Consider the following 24714-nt stretch of genomic DNA (forward strand, 5'->3'; position numbering starts at 1 on the left):
CCATGTTGCTAGTGATGCTCAGAGATACGAGGCCACAATCAGCTCACGGGAGGGGTGCACCAGCGAGCTTGGAAAGGCTGAGAGGGTGGCCAAAGTTAGGAAGGGGAAGTATGTGGGTTAGGGCACTTGCCATCCTGGAGAGATGAATCAGAGAAAGCTGTATTTTTTAGAGTCACCAAAGCCCAGACCTGAAAATGATCTTGAATATCATGTCTTAATCCCTCTCCTGCATCCCAACATATGGCCATTTGGCCTCTGCTGACACCTCCATGATGGGTCAGTCACCACCTGCCCCATAGTCCCTCTACCTTCAGCAGGATCCAACTTGTGGATGGTTGGTTTTTATGCAAGAGCTAAAATCTGGCTCCTTGCAACTTTTACCTCCTGGTCCTAGGAATGGTTCTCTTGGTGCCTAAGTCTCTTCTCCAGGCTGCACATTCCAGGAGGTCCTTTCTGCTGTTTCTGATCATCTGCACTCTTCACTGGGATTGGACATTCTCATTTGAATACTACACATGGTCAACAATCTTCCTAAAGTGTGACTCTAATGATCACAGACAAAACACACTTTAGGAAGACAAAACTCTTGCCCATGTTTTCTCCTACGTAGTCTAAATGTATCGTGGGTTTTGTTAAATTTTTTGGTGGCTCTCTCCTGCTTTCTCAACACACTGAGCTTAGTTACCTGAAACTCTTATATCTCTTACACCTGTTACTTGTGTAGATAAAATTTTTTTCCTAACGTAGACTTTTATGTTGCTTCCTAGTGACCTGTGAAACTTTGGGATTTATTCTAGCTTCCTTGCTCTTACTTGATCCAGAACCTGTTACCCAAGCCATTAGTTTTCCAATTTCATGTCGTCCATGGTTTTTATTGATAGGGCATCTATTTTTCTATCTAAACTGTGTTAAAAATGTCTTATATGTAAGCAAGGGATCAAATGTTGGTCTTTACCTTCCAGATGGTTACAGATCATTCAGCTTGTCTTAATGTAGTCGTATTTCTTTTTACCACCTACATTTATGCTTTCTTCCACAATAGAAATTGATATTTCAACTCTAAAATGGCTGTATTAATGAGAGGAAAAAAAAAAAAAAAAAAAAAAAAAAGACAGTGGCTTAGGAAATTTGGCTTGAATTTGAGATTCTCCTGCCTCAGCCTTCTGAGTCACTGGGATTGTAGGCATGAGCCACCATGCCAGGTAACAGTGGCTTGGAAAGGAAATATCACATCTAGATTTCTCTGCCATACAGATCCATGAAAATAAATTAAGCTGGTGTCCCTTTTACCCCTTTATAAAGCCACATTTTCTAGAAGAAAAAGTGCTGAATGTAAATAAACACTTTGGGAATAAGTGGGAGATACATATTCAAGGACATAAAGAAAAAACAAAACCCAATAAAGTCTGGGCTAGAGAAGTGAGACAAAGGGCCAGAGGGGGCAGTTCTGAGCATGCCTGCCACATGGTGGCTCCCCAGAGTGGGGATGAGTCCCCCTCACCATGTTTTCCCACCAGCTGGCAGGGGATGGACGCCAGTATGGCTTTATGAAGGGAACTGATGCCCTCTAGTGGCCGGGTTTACGAGGTGTCTTGCAGTTAGTGTGATTTCTTGTGAGGTTCCTTTTCTGTGGCAGGAACTGCAGGTGGTGGTGAGAACCAGGAGGATGAACGGAACAGGTTAGCCTCTGCTGAGGCAGCAAGAGGCATCATTTCCTTTTCTGATAAGTGAAAGTAACAAAGCAAACCATTTTTATTGGAAGTTTTGCTTAGTGTGTGTGTGTGTGTGTGTGTGTGTGTGTGTGAGTGTGTGTGCTTGAGAGAAACATGTAATAGATTTATCTAATTTAAAAATTCAGATCAGGGAATGGGGCAATCCAATGCACAAAAAAAAAAAAGTGTTAAGATAAAAATTTCACTTCCACATTATGGCAATGAAGGGAAAGTGGAGAGGCCTGAGAAGGAGATGGCAGTAATGAAAGGACAGGGTGAAAAAATGGGACTGAGGAAGGAGACAGAGCCACCTGGAAGGAGAGAGTCATCCTCATTCCTCCTCCCAGGAAAGTGGTCTGGAAACATCCAAAGCTCTGACCACATGGGTTGTGCTAGGGAGAAGGGCATTTGGATGCCCGAATAAGAAACTAGGGAATTAGCAAGAATTGGCTTTCTAAGACAAAAATGCCAATAAGCCCTCTGTTCTGTAATCTATAACCTTCCAAAGACTAACAGACTCCCAGAACATTTCAATTGTTTGTTGTAAGAATAAAAAGACCCCTCACTGAGGTGCCCTTTCCCCAGCTGAAAGCACGTCTGTTTGTTCCTACCTGGCTGTTTTCATGGGAGGGTCATTGTCCTTTAAAGGAACTGTTAGGTAACATTCAGGATCACAGGACACTGTTTCATGTCAAAGAGACAAAACCATGTTGACCTTGCCTGGTCATGAGAATTCCTAAGATGGAAGGACTGGCATGTGCCCTTCCCATTTGACAGAGAAGTTCCTTTGGGGACAGAGAGTTCCTGGGATGTGGTGGCTTTGTTGGCAGCTTTGATGGCTAGAACATTTTCCTTCACTGGAGCTAAAATCAGCCTTCTTCTCTTCTAATCATTCATCTGTCCTACCCCCCAGAGGTAAAGAAAACCTCTTCTAGGTAATCCTTCAAATGACCAGCTTGTTTAGTGAGATCTGGAAGCAGCTGCATTATAGAAAAACTTCCCTGTGACAAGAAGCAAAAGCAAGTGGCAAGAGGGAAACAGAAGGCACTGGACAGAAACTGTCCATATGTGTGGCTTCTCACATCTTTTTGCTTGGTCAGCAGGGCAGGCTGGGCCTCTGCTGGGCTGTGGAGCTGTAGGAGTCACATGAGCATCAGGGGATATGGGGATGCTGTGGGAAATGGTGTCTGTGCTCTCCAGGAAGAGGAGCTGGAAGAGACCCTCAGAAGGCCCAAGGCTGGTGGGAATCCTTGTGGGCCAGGCTGGTGTTATCTCCTCCCAAAGCTGCAAATGATCATCAAGTTGGCAGAGTTTCAGGTAAAAGAGCTCATGGGAGAAACACAGTTGCTAAAATACAGGCTTGCTTTATAAGGGAAACATGCCCAGGGCCAAAAATAAGAGAAATTTTCTGTAAGTTTACAATTATTTATCTTGATACGTTTCTTAATGGATGAAAGAAAAGAAAAGGTTGCTCTTAACTGGCTTTTCAGTTGGTTCACTTTCCAAAATGTGCTGCACTCCGCTTTAGATCCAAGGCCTCTGGAACTATGTAGTTGGCTAAGTGAGTCAGGAAATACGGAGGGGCTGTCACAGCTCCTTTTCCCAGGCTGGCTGCATTAATATGGATCTTGGTGGTCAAGTCTGGGGGGAGGTAAGAATTGAGTCATGGGGGAGGGGAAGGTAGTATGACATAGAGGTGTTTTTTGGGACCTACCAGCTAGATTTTCTACTTGGCCATGTGGTGAAGAGCCTGGAGAGGTGCCTAAGGAAGGCCAGAGCCTGGAGCCCAGGGCTGTGTGCCTTGGGAATCTGCTCTGCCACGTGGAAGGTCCATGGCCAGAGGGATTTGTCACTTGAAATGGAACCAGAATTCCAGGCAATCACCTGGTTCTCCTGGTCGCTTTCTTATTTCATGGAACAGTTGTGCTTAGGATGGAGTTTAGCAAAACCTGCAGAGTCCCGTAACCAGGACCCATAACTTTGTGGGGAAAATGGAAACAGACATCTGAATGCTGGGGATGAGGACTTGACCTCATGGGTGGAGGAAAGAATTCAAAGGCCTGGGCTTTACTGGTGGTAGGAAACCTCAGCCTTTTGGTCAGAGATGAAGCTGCATCCTTCAGACCTAAGTAAGACCTCTACAGTCGCAGGCTGGTTATTGGTAGAGGTGCTGTGGGGCAAGGGTCGTGTTCAGGTGACTGGACAGGCACTCAGTTCTGCCACTGAAGGGCAGGTCAATTACCAGAGCCGAGCCTCGGTTTCCTCGTCAATAAAGGGGGATGATTATTTATCTCCTGCCTCCCATTCTGGGATGTGGTGGCAACTCATGAACTAATATCTGTAAATACACCTGCTAAACAATGAAGCACTACATTAATGTGAGATATCTGTGTCATAAGGCAAGAAAACAGTCTAATATCTTTGAGAATGAAAACAGGCACAGCCAGGCTGAGGTGACAGAGGGTGTGCAGGTCTCAGCAAGGCTTGGTGGGGCTTTAGGACAGCGTTCTGCCTCTGACTTTCCAAGGATGCTAATTTCGGAAAAGTCAGTAGCACCAGGGAGGAGGCAGGGCTTGGTTAGTGGCCTGTCTGCTTACTTGCAAAGCACCAGGACAGGAGTTGGGCTGAGAGCTAGAGTTTCCCACTGCTTGGTTTTCAGAGAGCACCATTAGCAGATGCCAGGTCTCAAGGAAGGGGTCATCAGTACAGAGTGATGATTAAAGGACCCACCGGGGCTTTCTAACATCCTGGGCACAAAGCTCCTGGGTACCCTGTGGTACACTTGACCGAAGGCGAGGGTGGTGATGAAGTTGACTGGCAGTGTCCTGGGCCAGGGAGCCCCTGGTAGAACGGCAGCCAGCTAGGCACACTGCTTACAGCCCCCAGGAGGGCAGGGATGCTGCCCCACTGACGGGAACGCGGGGTGTTATCTACTCCCCAGGACTCCCGCATGTCTATTGGCCACACGGGTGCAAGAGGCACAGCAGGCGGTCTTGTAGTAGTTGTAGACACAGAGGCGCGCCTGGACCACCACGTTGCAGTTGTAGTACTTGTCTTTGCAGTTTTCGTCTGTAGTGGGAGAGAGAACACAAGACACCTGAGCCCAAGAGGCAGCCTGGACCAGTGCAAAGAGGAAGGCGGTGGATGTGGCTTTTCTTCCTGTTCCTGCTATTTTGTTAATCTTGTAGTTCCCTTTTTCCCTTAATTGGATTTTACATAATTGGTAAACAACTAAATTCTTTTTCCCCCCTTGAAGAGACAGCATGGGCAAAAATAGACGACCAAATTGGAGTTGTAAAAAACATTCATATCACATCTTATTAGTTAGAAACCTTTGCCAAATGTGGGCCAGCTGAGTGACAGGCCTTCAGAACAGACGAATTTGTTATGCCAGTCATTCCTGGCTTTGAAACTTGCATAATCAATTCCAAGGATCTGGCAGTTCAAACTATCTTTAATTATCCATATCTGTGTGCCTGAGACAAGCAGGCAACTTAACTTATACAACTATTCTTTTCAATATTGCATTTATAATAAGACCTTAAAAAAACAATATAAGGGACAATTTGTGATCCAAACTTAAATTAGGTTTCAGCTCTGCAGTGTTGCCAATGCAAATGAACATGTTTGTGTGTATGCACAAACAGTAATTACATCGATACTTGTTCCTCGGCCTCCTGGCTGGACATTGTGTTTTATGCTGATGGTAACACATTCTCCTAAAATGTGTTTTGGATATTTTCTCATGATTTTTCCTGTACTCTTCCTTTCCCTCTTTACTTTCCCCTTCTTTCCAACTTGGACTTGACATCCTAAACAAGAAAATGCCTTTTAATTTATTATGCTCTCATGACCAGCAATAACATCTCAGGGTTTTAGGTCTAGCTTATGAAGGCTTTAATCGATTCCAAGATATATATATATATTTTTTTCTAGCATTTTTATAGTGTGTTCTCTGTTAGGATTTTTAATCTATTAAGCACTTGTTTTTATTTGTATATGGCATGATGTAAGATTCAAGGTGTCCTGTTTATAAAAAAAATATATCTCAATACAATGGAAAGTTCTCCTTTCCTCACTTACTTAACTTTCAACCTTTATCCTAGTTAATTTCCCTTACATAAAAAAGTCTGTTTCAGAATTCTGTCGTGTAACAGTTGTCTGCCTCTGCCTGTATCAGTATTATATAGTTTTAGTTTCTGTAGCTTTATAACATGTATAGCTAAATGGAGAACTGCCACAGTTGGAATATGGCTTGTCCCCCACCTTTTTGCAGATGTTTAATCCCCAGAATTGTAGTGGTAGCAGAACTTGGGAAACTTGATCTGGCATGGTGTTTAGAGGCTGGGTCTTGGGAAAGAGATTAGATGTAGATAAGGTAATTGTGACGGAGTCCCATGAGTGAATCCTGGTGGCTTTGTTTTTTTTTTTTTTTTTTTTGGGTGCTGGGGATCGAACCCAGGGCTATCTCCCCAGCTCCCCCTCGTGGCTTTTTAAGAAGAGGCACAGAGACCAGACAGAGGCGGTATGCTCCCTGTCTCTTGCCATGTGATGCCATGGGCTGCCTTGGGATTTTGTTAGCAAGAAGGTCATCTCTCAAACTGAGCTAATGCCAGGAGCTCAGCTTTGAGACTCCCAAATGTGAGATAAGTAAATCTCTCTTTCTGTTTGCTGCTGGGAATTGAACGCAGTGCCTTATGCATGTTAGGCAAGTGCTCTACTACTGAGTTACATCTCCAGCACAACTCTTTATAAAGTTAACCTGCCTCAGACTATTTAATTATAGTGACAAAAAGTGGCTGATATATAAGGCAAGCTCCACTCAGGATACATCTTTTATTATCTTTATAATATTGAATCTTTTCATCCAGGGACATGTTGGTTGCTCTATTCATTCACATTTAATTTTACATGGTTTTCTTATTTATTTATTCTTCTACACAGGTTTTATATGCTTCTTACCAATTTTCTTCCTATGGTATTTATATTTTTGGCTCCTACTGGGAATAGTCACACTCATAATGTTTACTCATTGGTCACGTCATTGCAGTCCATAGGACACTCTCGACTATAGAGCATCAATTCTGTAACAGGCACAGACTTCCTGGGATAGGAAGGACATTAGGTCACTATACTAAATCCTCTGACTTGGCCCAGCAGGAGGAATCCACTGCATGACAGCCTACTGATCCCTTAACCTGTTTCCTTTAATGTTACCATGAAGACGAGGAGAGTAAATAGGTACCTAGAAGACCCGGAAGAATTCTAACAAAGGGGCTGTGTTAGTTTTTCTTCCAGGTGACCAAAATGCCTGACAGGAACAACTTAAAGGAGGAAATGCTTATTTTGGCTTATAGTTTCTTAGGTTTCTGTCCATGGTTGGCTGATTCCATTGCTTTGGGTCTGAGTGGGGAAGAACATCATGGTGGAAGGGTGTGGCAGAGGAACGCTGCTCAACTCATGGCAGCTGAGAAGCAGAGCGGGAGGAAGGGGCTGGGAATAAGATATCATCCCAAGGACACACCTCCAAAAACCCTCTTCCTCCAACTAGGCTTCACCTCCTACAGTTTCTAGCACTTCCCAATAGTCCATTCAGATTATGAATTCAACAATAGATTAATCCACCAAAGAGGTCAGAACCTTCATGACCCATTCACTTTCCAAAAGCCCCACCTCTGAACATTGATGCACTGGGGCCCAAGTGTTTAACCCATGAGCCTTTGTGGGACATTCCAGATCCAAACCATAATAGGATTTTATGGTTTAGATATGAGGTATCCCCCAATAAGTTTGTGTGATAGACAATGGGGGAGTGTTCAGAGGAGAAATGATCAGATTATGAGAGCTGTGACTTAATCAGTGAATTAATCCATTTGATTGATTAGTAAGTTGAATGAATTACTGGGTGGTAACTGTAGGTAGGTGGGGCTTGGCTGGAGGCAGTAGGTCACTGGGGGTGCCCTTGGGATTATATGGCTCTTTGCTCTCTCTCTTTCTCTGTTTCCTGGTTGCCATGAGTTGAGAAGCTTTCTTCCATCATGCCCTTCTGCCATGATGTTCTGCCAACTGACCATGGACTGAAAGTCTGAAACTGTGAGTCCCAAGTAAATTTTTCCTCCTCTAAATTGTTCTTGTCAAGTATTTTGGTCACAGCAATGAAAAACTGAATAATACACAGGGGTTCAGCACATTTCTATTCTGAAGCTAGTCCTGACAAGCCTGGCAACATATTCTGAGTAGACTATGGTGGGGTTTGGGGACATCCAATATGCCTCTGGAGTTATATCTTTACCCACCTCACACCTTTCTTTGTCCAGTAGATGTGTAGGTTACCTTCTTCAGTTTTCTCACTGTAATTCAGTTCCTCTGCAAGGATTAGGACCATTCCTCATGAACTGCACCTCACAAGGAGGCCTAAATTTCTCAACTCTGCCTTCCCTAACCAATGTCTTTTTCCAGGGACCTGGACTCAATTTCCAGGTTGTAGGTTGGGGCCTTCTGAATTGTAGAGCTGTTGTTCCCTGTAGGACTCCAATCATGTGGAGCCTATACTCTCCCACTGTGATCTCTCCACTCTTGATTTTAGATTCTGGACTGTGCCACATAGACATCTGGTCAGACTCTCCATCATGGTCTCTGTCTGTTCTTGGCTCTCCCCCTCCTCCTGCTCAACCAATCCACTGTAAGGTCTCAGCATTCTTCTTCAATGACAAGTGGCACTAGTTTGCATGTACGATTAAAAGTTGGAAATGTTACTACTTTAACCTTAAGAATGATAGAACTAAATCTTTGAATGCACTATAACTTTAATGAATTCATGCTGAAGTTTCTCTATTGGTGGGTGGCTAGGATAGTCATTTATGCTGTGAATAGTCATCTTAAACTTACAATGAATAGTCATCTTAAACTTACTTAAATGTAAGTTAAACTTACATTTAACTTACATTTAACTTACAATGTCAAGAGTATTTTGACCCCTGAACTCCATGAGTGTGCATGAGGTCACAGACACACCTGCATGGGTTTGGCATTTTCAGAGTTTAAGAAAGATGAATCTTTTCTCTAACAAGTACTTAGGGGACTTACCAACTTCAGGGACACAGTCCTGGGGGTTACAAGATTCTCTCTCTTCTGGTTTCAACTGAGGGTCACAGAGATTACTTAGGGTCATATCATCAGACAGACACCTCACTTCCCGGACCCTGAAGCCACCCTGGCAGCTCTTGGAGCACTGCATGGCAACAAAGGGGAAAAGTCAGATTTCTTGGCAGTCCATCAGCTCCACACACTGGAGAGGAGAGATATTGGGAAACTTCAAACATTTCCAAAATGGAGACAGAATATTAAAGCAAACTCCTGTGCACCTATCAACCAAAGAGCAACTCATGCTGTGTTCCATCTATACCCTCTCCCTTCCATTCCTCAAGCTATTTTGAAGCAAATATAGACATCATATCACTCCTTCCATAATATTTTAGTTTATAGCTCCAAATGACAGGGACCCTTAAAAATTATAATACCATTGTTACATCTAAAAATCAACAGTTCCTTATTATCATCAAATATATATTCAGTGGTCCTATTTTAACTTGCCTTATGAATCTCATAGGTTTTAAAAAAACTTGCTTTTCTTTAAACACCAGGATTCACATCAGGTCTGCACATGGCAATTAGTTGATATCTTTTATGATTCTTAATTCACAGGTTTCCTTTCCAATGACTTTTTCCCATGTACTTAAAACATTTTTTGGTAAAAGAACTGAGTTTTTGTTCTGTGGAATCCCACAGAATGGATTTTGCTGATGGCATCCCCATGGTGCAGTTTAATATGTTCCTCTGTTCTCTTTATTTCCATCAATTGAAAACTGGATCTAGAAGAGGCCTCAATAGGTGCAGGATTGATTTGGAGTTGTGTGGTTCCCTCTCTTCTGGGGATGTTAGCAGCCACTGATATGCAATGCCTAGATCCTTAGATCATTTGGGGCTGAAAAATGATTTTACAGTTCTCTGGTTTCTTCTTAAGAATCCCTTTCCCAAATTTAAATTTTGCTTATTGGGTGGTACAGTTAAAAAAAAAAAAAGAGTAAATGCTTGATTCTTTCTCTTTATTACTTTTCAGAATAATGAGGTGTTTCTCTAACATCTTGTAATGGTGACTTATTAGTTTGTTTTGCTTTTTGAAAAATGATTTATTTATTGTTTTTGACTTTTTTTCTGCAGGGCTGGGGATCAAACCCAAGGCCCTGTGCATGCTAGGCAAGTGCTCTACCATTGTGCTCATCCTCCAGCTCTTAAGAATTTTTTTATTGCTATAAACCTATTACAAATGAATGGATTTAAATATATACAATGTATTTCATTGAATTAATTGTAGTTTTATTCTTATTAATGCTCAAACCATCCGTCAGTGTCTAGCAGAAGACTATAAAAGTTGTCTCTTGAGTCTTTTGGACATGAATTCAGCTGTTTTTCAGAACTTTCTTGCTACTTGCTTGCTATGGAAGCTTATATCTGCTGTCTCAGATCTGGAACCAGCCTTTTCTTTAAGAATCCCTGATCCCTTCTAGTGGCAAGGGATATTTAAAAACTGCATTCTGGATGTCAGGAGTGCCCTTTGCACTGCATTTGTCACTGTTCCTAGGATTTTTCGGTGGATGAAATGAGAAACTAGAAAACAATCTTTAAAGATACATTAATTAATAAGTTATAACACAGTACCTTATTTTAAGTTACGATCTATTACCTTTGACAACATTCTTTAATCCCATCAACTATTGTTCCTAAGCAGTGTGGTGTTTCTCAGAATGCAGACCAAGGCTGACTGCTTCCTGCTTATTAAAAAGGCAAATTCTTTGTCCAGGATGGACCCAGACTTGGTCTTTTCAAACAAGGTCCCCATATAATTCTTACGCACACTGAAAGAGTCACTGCTTTATTTTTTATTTTATTTTATTTTTTTGGCGGTGCTGGGGATTTGAACCCAGGGCCTTGTGCTTGCCAGGCAAACACTCTACCAACTGAGCTATATCCCCAGCCCAGAGTCACTGCTTTATACCCTCTACAATTTAGAAGTCAAGATCATCCAAGCTTTAAGTTCACCCCCACTGAGCAGGGGGCACCCCAGCAGTAGCTAGTAAAGTAGATTGCTATGGAGTCTAGAATCCACTCTTCAACTGAGCCCAGGCCTGGCCCAGAGGCAACTCTGGGAGGCTAGCAGAGGAACACTGTATCAAGACAATGTCTATCAAGAGCATCATGACTTACCATGCTCCATTCTGTGCTAAACCATTTAGCTCCACAAGGTTGGAGGTGGCAAGACTGTTGACTGGGGGGTCTTTCCAGGAAGGAACATTCGTAGGGGTCCAGCACTTCAAAGGTGTCTGCGTTCTTCCTCACACAAATCACCTCCCTCTGCTGAGTGCCACTCCCACACCCGATGGAACACTGGAGAAAGCAACAGAGAAAGATGGTGCCATGTGATGGAACGCGGACAAGAACTACTGTCCATCAAGGGAAGCACCCACTCTGCCACCAATTCAGTGAGGAAGAACCCAAGGGAACCTGAAACTGTTTCTGGAGGAGAAGTTACATGTGGATTCCAGTCTTCATAACCGTTCTGCTCTGGAATGGAGAGCCAGTGCCCTTGGGTTGTCACAGCTCAAGGGTGCTGGTCCCTGATACCACATTGCCTTCTGTGCTGGGATCGAATTGTTTCTCTTAAACTCCCTACAGGAACCTGACAGCTGGTTAATTTGGCTATTTCTATCCAGTAGACTCTGACACTTCTCAGAGGTGCTATAGCATGGATGAATTAACCTCTCAGAGCCTACACACTTGTGGATAAAGGACTACCTTAAAATTCTTTGAACACATAAGCTGAGGAAAAGGCCCCAGACTTGGGGCAATGTCCCCTATGGCCACTCCTCCCTTCCTAACAGACAGGCCCTGAATCCTGCTCCTTTCCCCTCTGCTCAGCTTAGTGCTATGGGGTCCAACTGAATTTGTGACTGCTGAGGTCTAATACTACAGTTTCACAGAGGTCTCTTCTATTGCCTCAGTTTTCATGGATATTTGGTATATTTAGAGTCCCATAAACAGTCATCTCTGAATTATTTGGGGATTTAGGTCCTAGGTGCTTTGCTACCAATAATATTTAATTAAAAAAAAAAAGTCTGGTTAAAAGCTGCTTCACCCAAGACCCTGTGCTCTGAGCACCCTGGCCAAGTCTCTTGGTACCTAGCCACCCTGGTCTCTCAGCTAAGAACTCTTCATGCCTAGCACTGCCCTGGGGCTCTGGTGGGTCTGGGGGGTGAGTGGGCAGGGGAGTTACCCCAGCTTGTACTTTTCAAGCTCTTGCCACATCTCTGCTGACTTCCCTCCCTCGTTCATCTGAGAGGGACACTGGGCCTGGGGCTTCATAGAAAGGGATGAGAAAGGTGCTGGCTTGACATACTCCCCACCCCCTCAGATCCAGCCTGCAAGGCTTGGTGTCTCCCTGGGAGTCAGCTCCGACGGCGAAGGTTACTTGACTTGATGCGTGATTCTAAGTGGGATCTCCAGTCATCCGTTCCACCCTCTAATTACAGGTGCATAGAATCCGCCTCAGAAGGCAGCGCCAGGGTGGTCATTTAGAGGCTGAGCTACTCCTGTTTGCATTAGGGCTGGGGAGCTTTCTTGGGGGTGCCCTGGATATTGCTTACAAACCCCAATCCCATCTCTTTCCTGGGGGTACTTTGTACCTCTTCTCTAGCTTCTCTTGCTCACAACAAGATTCCCCTGACCCCTAAGACCTGAAAGAGGAAACAACAGCAGCACTGTGGGAGGGTCCCCAGTACATCGCCGTGTTTCTGTTTCTGGTCAGCAAGTGCTGGGATGCAGGCTCCATCAGGACCTTGAGAGATTCATAGGTTGATCTCCTACCTGCCTTTTGTGCCCTGGGGAGCCGCAGGCACTGGTTTGGCCACGCTGTCTGCCTACCCTGGAGGTAGCAGGGATTGGAGAGATGGTGGGGAGTCACAGCAGAGCTGAGGCAGTCAGGTTCTGGCAGCTGAGGACATGAGCGGTGTGTTCGTGCATATGTGTTCATCTACCTTGGCACAGTGGCATGTCTGGCCCTAGCTGGAGCCATGCTTTGTGGGATTGGGTCAGTACTGAGGGCCAGAGGAGATGGACCAGGGCCTGGGTCTCAGAGGACTCTGGAGGACATAGGGCTACAGCTCAAGGATAGGTCCATCTTAGCCCATGGGTGCCAGGGACCTGGGCTCCTGACTGCTTGGGGCTGGAGGTATGGTGGTAGTGGTGGCAGCAGCTGTGGGCACACTGCAGTAGACTCTGGAGCATGAATTTGTCTTTTCTTTTCCACTGTGGCGTGTGTCCCTTAGGGGGACAGTGCTGCAGCTGTTACTTAGCCCTGAGCTCTGGGTCTTATAAACAATGCAGCTCAGGGTCAACTCAGCCCCAGTCACCTTGGGTCACCCAAAGTGGTGCTTCCAGCTTGCAGTCCTATGGCAGAGACCCTCCCCTTTCCAGCCTGCTCCTCCTCCTCTGCTGGTAAGCTTGGGCCCAGGGCTCAGCCTCTCTGGACTTGGGCAGGGGCAAACATGTCAAAAAACTGGCAGAAAATGGAAAAAGAACTAATATTTATTAAAGGTTCCCCATGTCCCAAGCAATGAATAACTCCCTGTATGTACTGCATCTTATGAAACCTGTTAACAGCATGAGAAGATTGGTACTATCCTTATATTCAGACGAGAGAACAGGCTCAGAGAGGGATTAAATTACCAGCTCCAGTCAGAAAACTAGTGAGAAGTGGAGCCAGAATCAGTTATCAATGTATGTGACTCTGATGCTCACCAAAGTAGGCATTGGAGGTACTTGAATTCTCTTTTTGTCTGAATTTTCTGAAATTTTATGGATTGTATTATAAGAACATTAAAGAAAAATGGAAAAGAAACATTTTTCCATGCTGTTTACATAAAAACTATATTTTGAAGTGGTTGAGATCATAGGGTTTATATATTTTCGTGTTCTATTTTCACTTGCTATTACCTCACATACACTTTTTATATCCTTTAATGATCATTGTCATTGGTACATGATCTTTTACTAAGTTATGACATCCCATAATATCCCTAACCATCCTGCTGTCATGAACATCTCTGTTGAAAAAGCCTTTTTCTTGTTAATTATTTCCTTAAAGCAAATCCCCTGGAGTAGGGTGACTGGGTGAAGGCAAATGAACATTTTTATGGGTCTTGACTTTTATTGCCAAATTGCTTTCCAAAGGGCTTGTATCAATTTACAAGGACAAGGCAGTCCAGTTTTTTCAAGGTCTGTTTTTAAAACTACTTAAAAGAAATAAAATTCTATATGGAGCCAGAGGTCCTGATAATGTGTAAATCATAACCATCAGCCAAAATGTCCTTGGAGAACCAGCCAGCCCCGGGAGCCAAATGCTAAGTGGTCCAAGAACTCAAACACCAAGGGGAATCACAGAGGGGAATCAGAGGGAACCACTTGCCACTTTGCCTTCAAAGTTGGAACAGTGAAGAAAGAATTAATTCATCAATCAAGTTACTTTATTAAAGTATTCAGTATTCAGATGTTCTTTATAATGTACAACTCCAGCTTATAAACTTTTCCACTCTGACACTGTGAGTGCAGACGAAGCTGACCTAATTAACAGTAAAAATATCAGAGCAGCAGCAGAAGCAGCAGCTGTAACTTCCTGTGTTTATTATAACTTCCTGTGTTTGTCACCTCATAGGCAGGGTCATTGCCAGCATTTTATAGATAAGGAAACCGTGCCAGACCATAAGCTCCCTGAGAGCAGGGATATTTGTTTTGCTCACTGATGTAGCGTAAGTGTTGAAACGAGCACACAGTAGGTGCTTAATGAATACTGCCCACTGCATGAGGCACCAAAAGCCCAAGTAGCTTCTCCAGAGTCACAGAGAGCCAGTGCACAGCTGGGATTCAAAGCTGGGACACCCGCCACAAAGTTCTGGTTCCTAAGCCCTCTGGATGCTGCCTCTTGCATAGGATAGAGAGACACACCCAGTTCAGGCCACTCACCTGACTCCAGCTCCCAGCGAACCATTCCACCTTGCCAGTACAGGGCCCATTGTCACATGGGGTGGCTTCTGCTGGCCGGTTGTTCCCGCAGCCCTCCAAGGGCAGGCTGCTGACGTGATTGGTCATGCACACCACTGAGCGAGTCCGCACTCCAGCCCCACACTCAGCTGAGCACTATGAGAGAGGAGGGCAGGTTAGAGAAGAAGCAGCCCAGGCTCTGAAGCCTCTTCCGAATGATGCCAAGGAGGATGGATCACCTTATTTCTCTGCCAAATTATTTTCCTAGATACACCTGACCACTTCCCATGCACAGCCTACCCCATTATATTAGCCTCCCCTTATCTGCTAGTTTTGCTTTCTATAGTTTTGGTTCCCCACAGTCAACTGTAGTCTGAAAATGCTAAATAGAAAATTCCAGAAACAATTCACAAGTTTTATCTGGTCCCAATCAGCTTTCTTTTTCCAGATGAATGTTCCATTATTCCATTCCATACACTTCATGCTGCAGAGCCAGGGTGGCCACAATTCTCTGATTGCAGGACAGGTTCGTAGTGCCCACAGTGAGCTGTTTCCTTGGCCTGGAATGCTCTTCCCTTCCCCAGGACCCCTTTAAGCTCAAATGGTCATTTCTGTGAAAACTTCCTTGATCACCCAATTCAGGGCACTTATTAGCATCAGAATTCTCATGGCACTCTGTAGTCTGTCTTCTTTTGTGTTATTGTTACTTGTGTCCTAGCTCTTTATTTTTTTCTTTATAGAAATAATCTTGGCAAGGAAAGGGACTACTAAATCATTTTTATTTCCTTCTCAGATCAGCATCTTGTCCATGGATGAATCCATGAATATAAGCTGAATAAATGAACATGGACTTGGGTCCTCCCTTGCTCATTTCTCTAATACCTTTGTCCTATAGGTGGTCATTTATAGCATGACCAAAGCCCATTCTAAAGGTTTCTCAATTTTCTTTTCTTTTTATGTTTTGGTGTTGGTGATTGAACACAGGAATGCTTTACCACTGAGCTACATCCTCAGCCCAATTCAGTTTTTATTTTGAGACAGGGTCTCATTAAGTTGCAGTAGGTCTTGCTAAGTTGCTGAGATTGACCTTGAACTTGCAATCCTTCTCTGTCAGACTCTCAAGCTGCTGGAATGACAAGTGTGTGCCCAGCTAAGTCTTCTTTTAAGGACAGAGTTAGAGTTTGGTTTCTACCAATTACCACTTAAATTTTGTGTATGTATTTAAGGTATACAACATGATATTATGGGACACAGAAATGGTAAAAAGATTACTATAGCGAAGCAAATTAACATACCCATCATCTCACATAGTTACCTCCCTTTTTATGGCCATAGCAACTAAAACCTACTAATTTAGCATGAACCCATATACAGTACAAATTTATTATCTATAGTCCTCATGTTGTACATGAGAGCTCTAAATTTTTTTCATCCTACATATCTGCTATTTCATATCCCCTGCCTATAGTTCCCCATTTCCTTTTCCATCCACCCTTAGTAATCACTATTTTGAGGAAAGGAAAAAAATCCTCATAACTTCATTTCATTATCAAAATTTCCATTTCCATTTTTGTCTTCTGCTGTCTATTCTCATAAAACCACACCTCAGGTGAACAGTCAAACATTTACGTGGCTTCTGCTGAGCTGGGCCAGACTCTTCCTAGAGGAAACCCCCTCTGGAGAGAAGGGTTTGCAGAGGGCCAGAACAGGCAACCCGGAGTATGCTGTTTCAGTGTACTAATTCTTTTGAGCTGAAGGCAATTGAGAAATAACAGAAGCAAGAAGGGCTCTCTGTCCTTCCCTTTTCTTCCTAAAAGCAGAGCATGCATTTCCAATGAGAAAGGTGTCTTTCCAGTACTAGGAAGAAGAGAATATTTTTATCACTGAGATGAGTCTGCATAGACTTAATCAAATAATCCTTATCTTCCATTACTTCCCCCTTATACTTCTTTGTCACTTTCTTATAACTTACTTGAACCCCAACTCCTTCCCCTTGTCTAGTTACTTCTCTACAATTTATTGTTCTTTGTTAAAGTGGTATATAACCCTTGAGTGCAGATGCTTCTTTGGAATATTTGCTTCTTTTCCCAATGAAGTTCCTTGTGTCACACAAACATATTAACATCCAATAAAATTTGTATATCTTCCTCCTGTTGATATTTTGCTAGTTTAATTCACAGGCTGCAGCCAGAAAAATGTAAGAGGGTAGAGGACACGTTTTCCCTCCTTTATGTGTTTACATATGCATTTTATGACTTTTGCTCTTTTTGCATTATCATTAGAAATCTGAGACAATGAATCAGTTCCTTAGGTTAAGAATATTCTGTTAAAATAATTGGAATAGTATAGTCTGGAGGGTTTTCTGTTTCAGTTGTGCATGATCGGGTCTTCTTCCTAACTTTAAAATTCAAGGTATTTATACTCACTCTCTTGTAAAAAATACAAAGCAGCTGGGTGCGGTAGCACATGATCCCAGGGGCTTGGGAGGCTGAGGCAGGAGGATCGAGGGTTCAAAGCCAGCCTCAGTAAAAAGAGAGATGCTAAGCAACTCAGTGAGACCCTGTCTCTAAATAAAATATGAAATAGGGCTGGGAGTGTGGTTCAGTGTTCAAGTGCCCCTGAATTTAATACCCAGTACAAAAAAAAAAAAAAAAAAAAAAAAAAGAGCAAAGCAAATATCGATTAGCTCCATGTTTAAAATCCTAAAGATATTTCTTTTCTTTCTTTCTCTTTCTTTCTGTCTTTCTTTCTTTTTTTTTTTTTTAAAGACTATCTTGGGGAACTCAGGTCTCAGGAACAGGAAGGTTCTTAAAATTTTTTTTTTAGTTGTAGATGGACATAATACCTTTATTTATTTATTTTATGTGTTGCTGAGGATCGAACCCAGTGCCTCACATGTGCTAGGCAAGTGCTGTACCACTGAGCCATGACCCCACCCCACTAAAGATATTTCTTCCCACATAATTTTACATCTGACTAAATGTAATTTCATCTTCTGCTTTCCAAACCTAGAACTCACAGGCATCTGGGAAAATTTCTCCATATTCCTAGGTGGCTTAATTTAGAAGACTGTTAAGGACGAATGAGAGGACATCACACTGATGGGACCTGTAGAGAAGCTTTGCTTTATTATACCAATGGCAGTGAAAAGCACAACTTTAAATGTGAAGGGCCCAATTAGGGCCTGGCCCAGGAAGCCTACTAGCAGAAATGGGGGGCAGGGGAGTCCCTCTCGGCAGCAGGGACTGAGTAAGCTTTAAAGTAAGGCAATGAAGACACACATACTCATTTTCTCGGGTCTGTCCCTCTCTTTAAAATTGTTTATTAATTTTTTTGCAGTACTAGGGATTGAACTCAGGGTTTCATAGGTGGTAGGAAGTTCTCTACCACTAAGCTACATCCTCAATCCTTTTTATTTTATTTTGACAAAAGGTTTTGCTAAGTTGGCCTTAATCTTGCAATCCTCCTGCCTTAGCCTCCTGAGTAGCTAGGATCATAGGTGTGCACCACTCTGCCTAGCTCTGGTCTCTCCTCCTTGAGCTCAGTGAATCAGAGGCTGTGTCTCAATCATGTGTGGTATGCGAGACATGCTCAATACATGCTAATTCTCAATAACGAAAAATTGCAAATATAGACTGAAGCTTAATAGGGTTGATTTTTATATAAAGTGACTATTCAAATGTGGAGCACTGCCACCAGGTGGTCAGTCCTTTCATGGAGAGTGAACCTCTTGTAAGGTCAATTGGTGGCTCAAAGGTCCAGCGTAGACATGGAACCTATGAAGGATGAAGCAGCCTGCAGAAAACTCCCCACTGTGCCAGCCTCACTTTGGTCATGATTTCCAATGCATTAATCCTTAAGGCTCACCTGTCAATGTTACAGATGAGAAAACTGAAGCTCAGAGACTCAGCAGTTGCTCAAGGCCAAATAAGAAGTAAGTAGTGGTCAGGTGTGGTGGGGCACATCTAAAATCTCAGCGACTTGGGAAGCTGAGGCAGGAGGATTTCAAGCTGAGGCCAGCCTCAGCAATTTAGCAAGGCCTCAAGCAACTTAGGGAGACCCTGTATCAAAGTCAAAACTAAAAAGGGCTGGGGATGTTGCTCAGTGGTTAAGCACCTCTAGGTTCAATCCCTAGTCCAAAAAAAAAAAAAAAAAAAAAAATGGCCACAGAGATGATGCCAAAGGCAATGAGCTGTCCTTAAACCCAACAGCATCCTCCTACCACTTAGCTATTTCTAAAGTTCTAAAGTAAGAATGGACATTTAGGGATAATTATATATTCTAGGGGTAGACAAAGCAAAATTTATTTACTTACATCCTAGGCCCAGACTTGTATGTCTTGAAACATCTTTTCCATAAAGAACAAAAACGTTCTCTAAATAGAAGAATAAAAGGTTCATTCTTTGCTCTATTTTAATTGTAAGCTAGGGACTAGATGCAGCAAATACTTATGTTAAGATAAAAAGCAAATTGACATTAAGGGGAAATTTAGAAGTTGTTACTGAAGGGGAAATAGCTGGTGTGAAAATCCTTGGAAAATTTATGTGTAGAGTTTTACTGTACTAAATAAATATACAGATGCACAGAGCAATGAGCCAAGGCAGTTTGTTTTCCTGTCCACATAGTTGTTTTATCTTTATATACTGCAGTCTGAGTCTAGTGCTTTTTTCAGAGAGTAGCAAAGACAGAGAGATGGAATTAAAAACTGTAATGATTCCCAGCAATAAACTGATTATTAAAGCGCTCTTAGTTTCTGTTGGGGACGTTCTAAGTTGAAATAATCATTCTTGAGAAGTCTGTTAAAATGTATTACGAGTTCATATTATGCATCCATAACCTTTGGTTCAATAATTCCACTTCCTAGACAATGGTTTAGGGGAATAAGAAAAGGCACATATAAAGAGTGATGCAGAAGAATATTCACTGAATATCCTTTGAAGGTCCCATTTAAAATAGTAGAAAATTAAAAAAAAAAAAAAAACATGGGGGACTGGTTCAATCATAGTAAGCAGGGGACACTCGGATTCTGTAAAGGACAAGCAGGAGTCGGTGGCACTTTGTTTCACTGTAAAAGGAAACCTCCCCATACCGGGAGCTGAGTGAGAAACAGATCAAAGTGTCTGGACACAGGGAGAACTTCTGACCCAGGAATCAGAAGAACCTGAACGACCCTTGGCAGGGAGGTGCAGAGCATCCCTATGCTGGCAGGGAGCTGACCAGCGTGACTTCGCCAACTCCTTCCAGCACTGGTTCCACAACACTGCCCACTAATGTCTGGGCTGGGAGGCTTGGAAGGGAGGGGTGTGCAGGCAGAACCGGGGTGAGCTCCTCTGGACTCAGCGGGAGGACCAAGTCTGAGTTGGTGGACGCCTTTAGACGAGCGCTCACTTTCCATTTGTTTCCCTTTTGGCGGAGCCTCCCAGATGGCTAAGCTGGTGCCCCTTACCACCTCCTGAGACTCAGGGTCCAGTCGGCTCATCCTAAGGGTTCAATGTTTGTACCAAAGGCTCTCTATCTGGAGGGGTCCTGTGGCTAAGGGGCGGCCGCTATGCGCCACGAGGAGCACTGAATCCACAAGAAGACAAACCCCTCATGAGCGTCTCAGGACCATCTCTGAGGGTGGAGCAAAGGCTGCATTCACAGGTTGGCCCTTCTTTCTGAATAACAAACTCTGATGTGGATTATGTGATGATGAGGGGACGAAATTAAATGACACTTGTTATCTCTTTCCCTTCTCTTTTCCCCACCCCAATGTATGCTCTTTAATTTTGCTTAGTGTTTTTTTCAAAAATAAAAATAAAAACTTATTTTTATTGTCATATATATTTATACATAATACTTGTCATTGTGATCATTTTTAAACACTCTTCAGGGCACTAGGTGCATTTTCTGTGTGGCCCTCACCACCCATCTCCAGAATCCCTTTCTCATATAAACCCTATTTTTGCCTGTGACAGATGAACTCAGTCTAAACCTGGCTTCCCTTGCATACAAGTCACTGCTGGACTCCGAGTTAACTACGTATGCCTTTGGATTTTTCTTTGACACCTGGCACCTGAGAACCTGAGGGAACCAGGCTACTGGGGAGAAGAACAGTTTCTGAAATGTTTTTAGTTTTTAAATAGCTGAGCAGGTGGGGCTGGGGCTGGGGCTTAGTGGTAGAGCACTTGCCTAGCATGTGTGAGGCACTAGGTTTGATTCGCAGCACCACATAAAAAAATAAAGTTAAAAAAAAAGCAGGGAAGGTGCCTACCATTTGCTGAATGTCTATTATTTGCCAGGCGCTCACAAAGCATGAAAGATGTGATGTAATCATGCACTATATTTAGCATTTCACTTTTAAATAATCATGAACAATGCTAAGGAGAGTTAAGTTCATTTTTTTTCACACCCACTCCTCAATCTTGGAGCCTCTCAATCCTCAGATGAGGATACAAAGCATGTAATAATTAATCTCTGGTCTTTTTTTACCAAAGTCAGAAATCAGCCTTGGAAAAATGGTGGAAGGAGACAGACATCATTACCCTGTGTACATGTATGATTACACGAATGGTGTGAATTTACATCGTGCACAACCCTAGAAAGGAATGATGTACCCCCTTTATGTACAGTGAATCAAAATGCATCTGTAAAAAATTAAAAAAAAAAAAGAAACCAGCCTTGGGATTCTAAGCTAGTGATTTGTCTTTGTGTGACTTGGTGACATGCTAGGACATGCAGCTCTTGCCTTCAAGCTCAGCAGCCTGGCCCAAGGCCGTCTGCCAGTAACACACTCACCCTTTCGCTCCACTCGGTGAGGAACCAGCTCTTGGCGCAGGGTCCCATGTCGCAGTTCTCGATGTCATTTGGCCGGAGCTTCATGTTGCATTCCTCATCATCGACCACGTCCCCGATGTTGCTCACACACTTCACGTCGCGGGTCCTCTGTCCCACTCCACAGGGCACTGAGCACTAAAACACAGCAAGCTTACATCAGTGGCATGTGTCCTCCCTCTTCATCACCTGCATCCTGAATGGATAATTGTGGTGAGGTCCCCGGTGTTGCTAGGTTCCCTTGGAGGATTTCCAGCCCTAGAACACTTCACACCTCTTTTCTCTAGGACCTTCTGAGATGAAATCTTGTCTACTTTATTCTGATGGCTCTCAGTCTTTCCATCTATAAAATGGGAGCATTGGCTATGCTAATGGTTGCCAATCTTCACTCCACCACGACACCTGGGTCAGGTGAGGTTGACAGGCAAAGGGCTCCCATGGGTTCACCCATGAAGTTGACTGGGGGTGATGCACAACAGCTTGAACTATATCGAGCTGTTGGTACATCCCAGAACTTGCAAACACAGTAAACCAGCACCCCAGGGATGGGCTCCCTCCTGGGGAGCTGAGGGTCATCATGTCTCAGGTCCTGGTGGGAAGAGGTGGGAGAGTGTTGGTGGGTCCTGCAGGCGGTCTGCAGCAGGCGGCCCCACCCCATACCGAGGTCCAGTCAGTCCGGATCTGCCACTCGCTGCAGATCTTGAGCTGGCAGGTGCTGGTGGTCTCAGGCTTCTCCAGGTGCTGGCAGCGGTAGGGCTGTACCGTCAGGCTGCGGTTGGCATACACCTGGCGGCACAGAACCTGGCGGTGCTGCATGCCCAGGCCACAGGTTTTGCTGCATTCAGACCACTCCCCGATGTCCCAGCTGGCTCAGGAACAAGGTGGGGGTGGGGGGGCAGACAGAGAGAGAGAGAGAGAGAGAGAGAGAGAGAGAGCCTTCTGTTAGCAGAGGGGAGCATGAGTCCAGCCTGTTCATAATCATCAGAATGACTGGGGAACCCTCCTCCTAGAGCATTGGTTACAAATCTACCTAAGGTCATCTGACTCATCATAAGGGAAGGGAATTTTGTTTGACATGCTATTTACCAGTGACCAGAGCTCAGATTCTATGCAAAGTTATAGAAAACTGAGAAGGTACAATGGATTTCTATCTAGTAAACAAGGCAAAACAAAACCCAACAACTCCAAAGGGGAATTTAATTGCCCTGTGGAACATAAACCCAGTTTGGAACTAAGAGACCTCCCTCCAGCAGCCCTTCCTTTGCAAGGACTCCACATCCGTTTTGCACATCCTCCTCTGCTGTCCCAACTCAGCGAATAGTTGTGTAATGACATCAGCACGTGTTCATTATGCATTTGGATGAGAATATTTTTATTTTCATTATTCAGAGAATTAGGCTTTGGCCTTTTAGGGTCTTTCCCCCCATTCTTCAGGAAGTCTCTAACCAGGCTAAGACCTTTCCCAAGACACTTTTCCTGAATTTTCCAGGCCACTCTTAGCACCCCCTCTCTGTACTCAGCTCACCACAGCACTGATCATACTGGGTTCCCATTCTTTGCTTCCTTCTGTTTTCCTTACCAGGCTAAAACCCAATTGCCTCAATTTCCCAAAGAGCGGGCGTTCTTGCTCAGTGGGCCCACTTGCTAAAGGCCAGCAGCTCCTGGGTTTTCCCAGAAAGGCAGGCTTGCCAAACAGACCACATGGCATGCATAGTTCAAGTCTGGTGTTTCCAAATCAAATTTAGACTAGTTTAATAACTCCAATCTATCTGCTACTAAGGTCTCATGCACACCAACCAGAAGTGACCCGACAATAAGTGACCTAGACAGAGGCCTCTTACAAGGCTGGGCAAGGGAAGAGGTTGCAGGGCTCCTCCTCGGGGGTTGGCTTCATGCTGGAGTCACAGAAGCTCTCTGGAACCTCTTCGTGAGTATTTCTGTGCACACAGCGGAAAACAGGGTACTGCGATCCTGTAATGACAATGAGTGCGCCAAGGTCATCTCCACACACTAGAAGCTGGGCTCAGGGACAGGCGCAGGTGTCAAGGCGCCAGTGAAAGGAGGACATCCCCACAGGCCCTGCTTCACTTGTGTGCTGACATGCACCTACTCACAGGACTCTGCCAGGGACCGTGGTGTGCAAAGGAGTCACACACAGCTCCTGCCTGAAGAACTTATACTCTATTTGTGGACATGGTTTGAATATGTTCAAAGCCTGATAAAAACAATTTTCACAATTGTTTGAAATAACAAAAAAGAGTTCATTAGGCTGGGAATGGACACAAATAGTTACTTTCTAAGGTGCTCTGGAAACATCCCAGATAAAGTGTCCTGGAGGGGTCAAGCCATGTTTCAGAGAAAGGCTTGTGCTTGGGTAGTTTAAGTGCACCTGTATTGGGGCAAAGGGCCGTCCAGGTGGTTAATCCGTAATAAAAGTATCTGCTTGAAAACTGATTTTCTAGACCAGGTACACACATGCGGCAGGTTGAAGAAAAGCTGGAAGAAGATTCAAGAATAGCTGCTGCCTCCCTTTGGAACATATTTCTATATTCCTCTAATAATTCAATGGCATTCCAGTTATCAGGTGCATCTGCTTCTCATGAAGACAGTGGGCTACTCAGGGGCAGGCCTAGTTCTTATTCATCTTGGTAACTCCAGGACCTAGGAGAGTAACAGGTGCTCAGTACAAGCATGTTGAATGAATATTTATCAGAGGTTGTTAGAGTATGGATCTGGAATGTCCCCCAAAGCCTCATGTATTCAAGGTTTTGTCCCCAGTTGCAGCAATATTTGGAGGTGAGCTTTTGAGATGTGATTGGATCATGAGGACTCTAATCAGTGACCTAAACCACTGGTGGAGTCATAATTTGATGGCATTAGTGGGAGGTGGTGGAAACTTAGGAGGTAAAATCTAGTTGAAGGGAGTAGGTCCTCAGGAGTGTGCCCTTGGGGACTTTTTTTTTTTTTTTAACCCCCCGCACCCTGCTATATGCTTCCTGGCTGTCATGGGCTGAGGAGTTTTCCTCTGCCATGCCCCTCTGCCATGATGTTCTGCCTCACCTCTGGCCCAAAGCAGTGGAGTTGGTTGATCATGGAC

At 43.9% G+C, this 24714-nt stretch overlaps 1 protein-coding gene and 1 non-coding gene across 3 annotated transcripts in view; both read right to left on the reverse strand.

Moving 5' to 3' along the window:
- Positions 1-1118: 1118 nt before the first annotated feature.
- Positions 1119-24714, reverse strand: part of Thsd4 (thrombospondin type 1 domain containing 4) — a 590727-nt gene continuing 567131 nt past the window's right edge. For both annotated transcript variants that reach the window (XM_047539595.1, XM_047539596.1), the window contains 7 exons: positions 23459-23588; positions 22278-22482; positions 21582-21755; positions 14787-14960; positions 10977-11156; positions 8799-8943; positions 1119-4781 (listed from right to left, as the gene is read on the reverse strand). In XM_047539595.1, the coding sequence (XP_047395551.1) occupies positions 4639-4781; positions 8799-8943; positions 10977-11156; positions 14787-14960; positions 21582-21755; positions 22278-22482; positions 23459-23588 (1151 nt within the window). In that variant the 3' untranslated portion in view covers positions 1119-4638. The remainder of the gene's footprint in view (positions 4782-8798; positions 8944-10976; positions 11157-14786; positions 14961-21581; positions 21756-22277; positions 22483-23458; positions 23589-24714) is intronic.
- Trnaa-ggc (transfer RNA alanine (anticodon GGC)) lies at positions 10671-10744 on the reverse strand. Its single transcript has one exon. It is a non-coding gene; the product is annotated as a tRNA-Ala (tRNA).

Source organism: Sciurus carolinensis, chromosome 2, assembly GCF_902686445.1.
Source record: "Sciurus carolinensis chromosome 2, mSciCar1.2, whole genome shotgun sequence".
Taxonomy (NCBI): domain Eukaryota; kingdom Metazoa; phylum Chordata; class Mammalia; order Rodentia; family Sciuridae; genus Sciurus; species Sciurus carolinensis.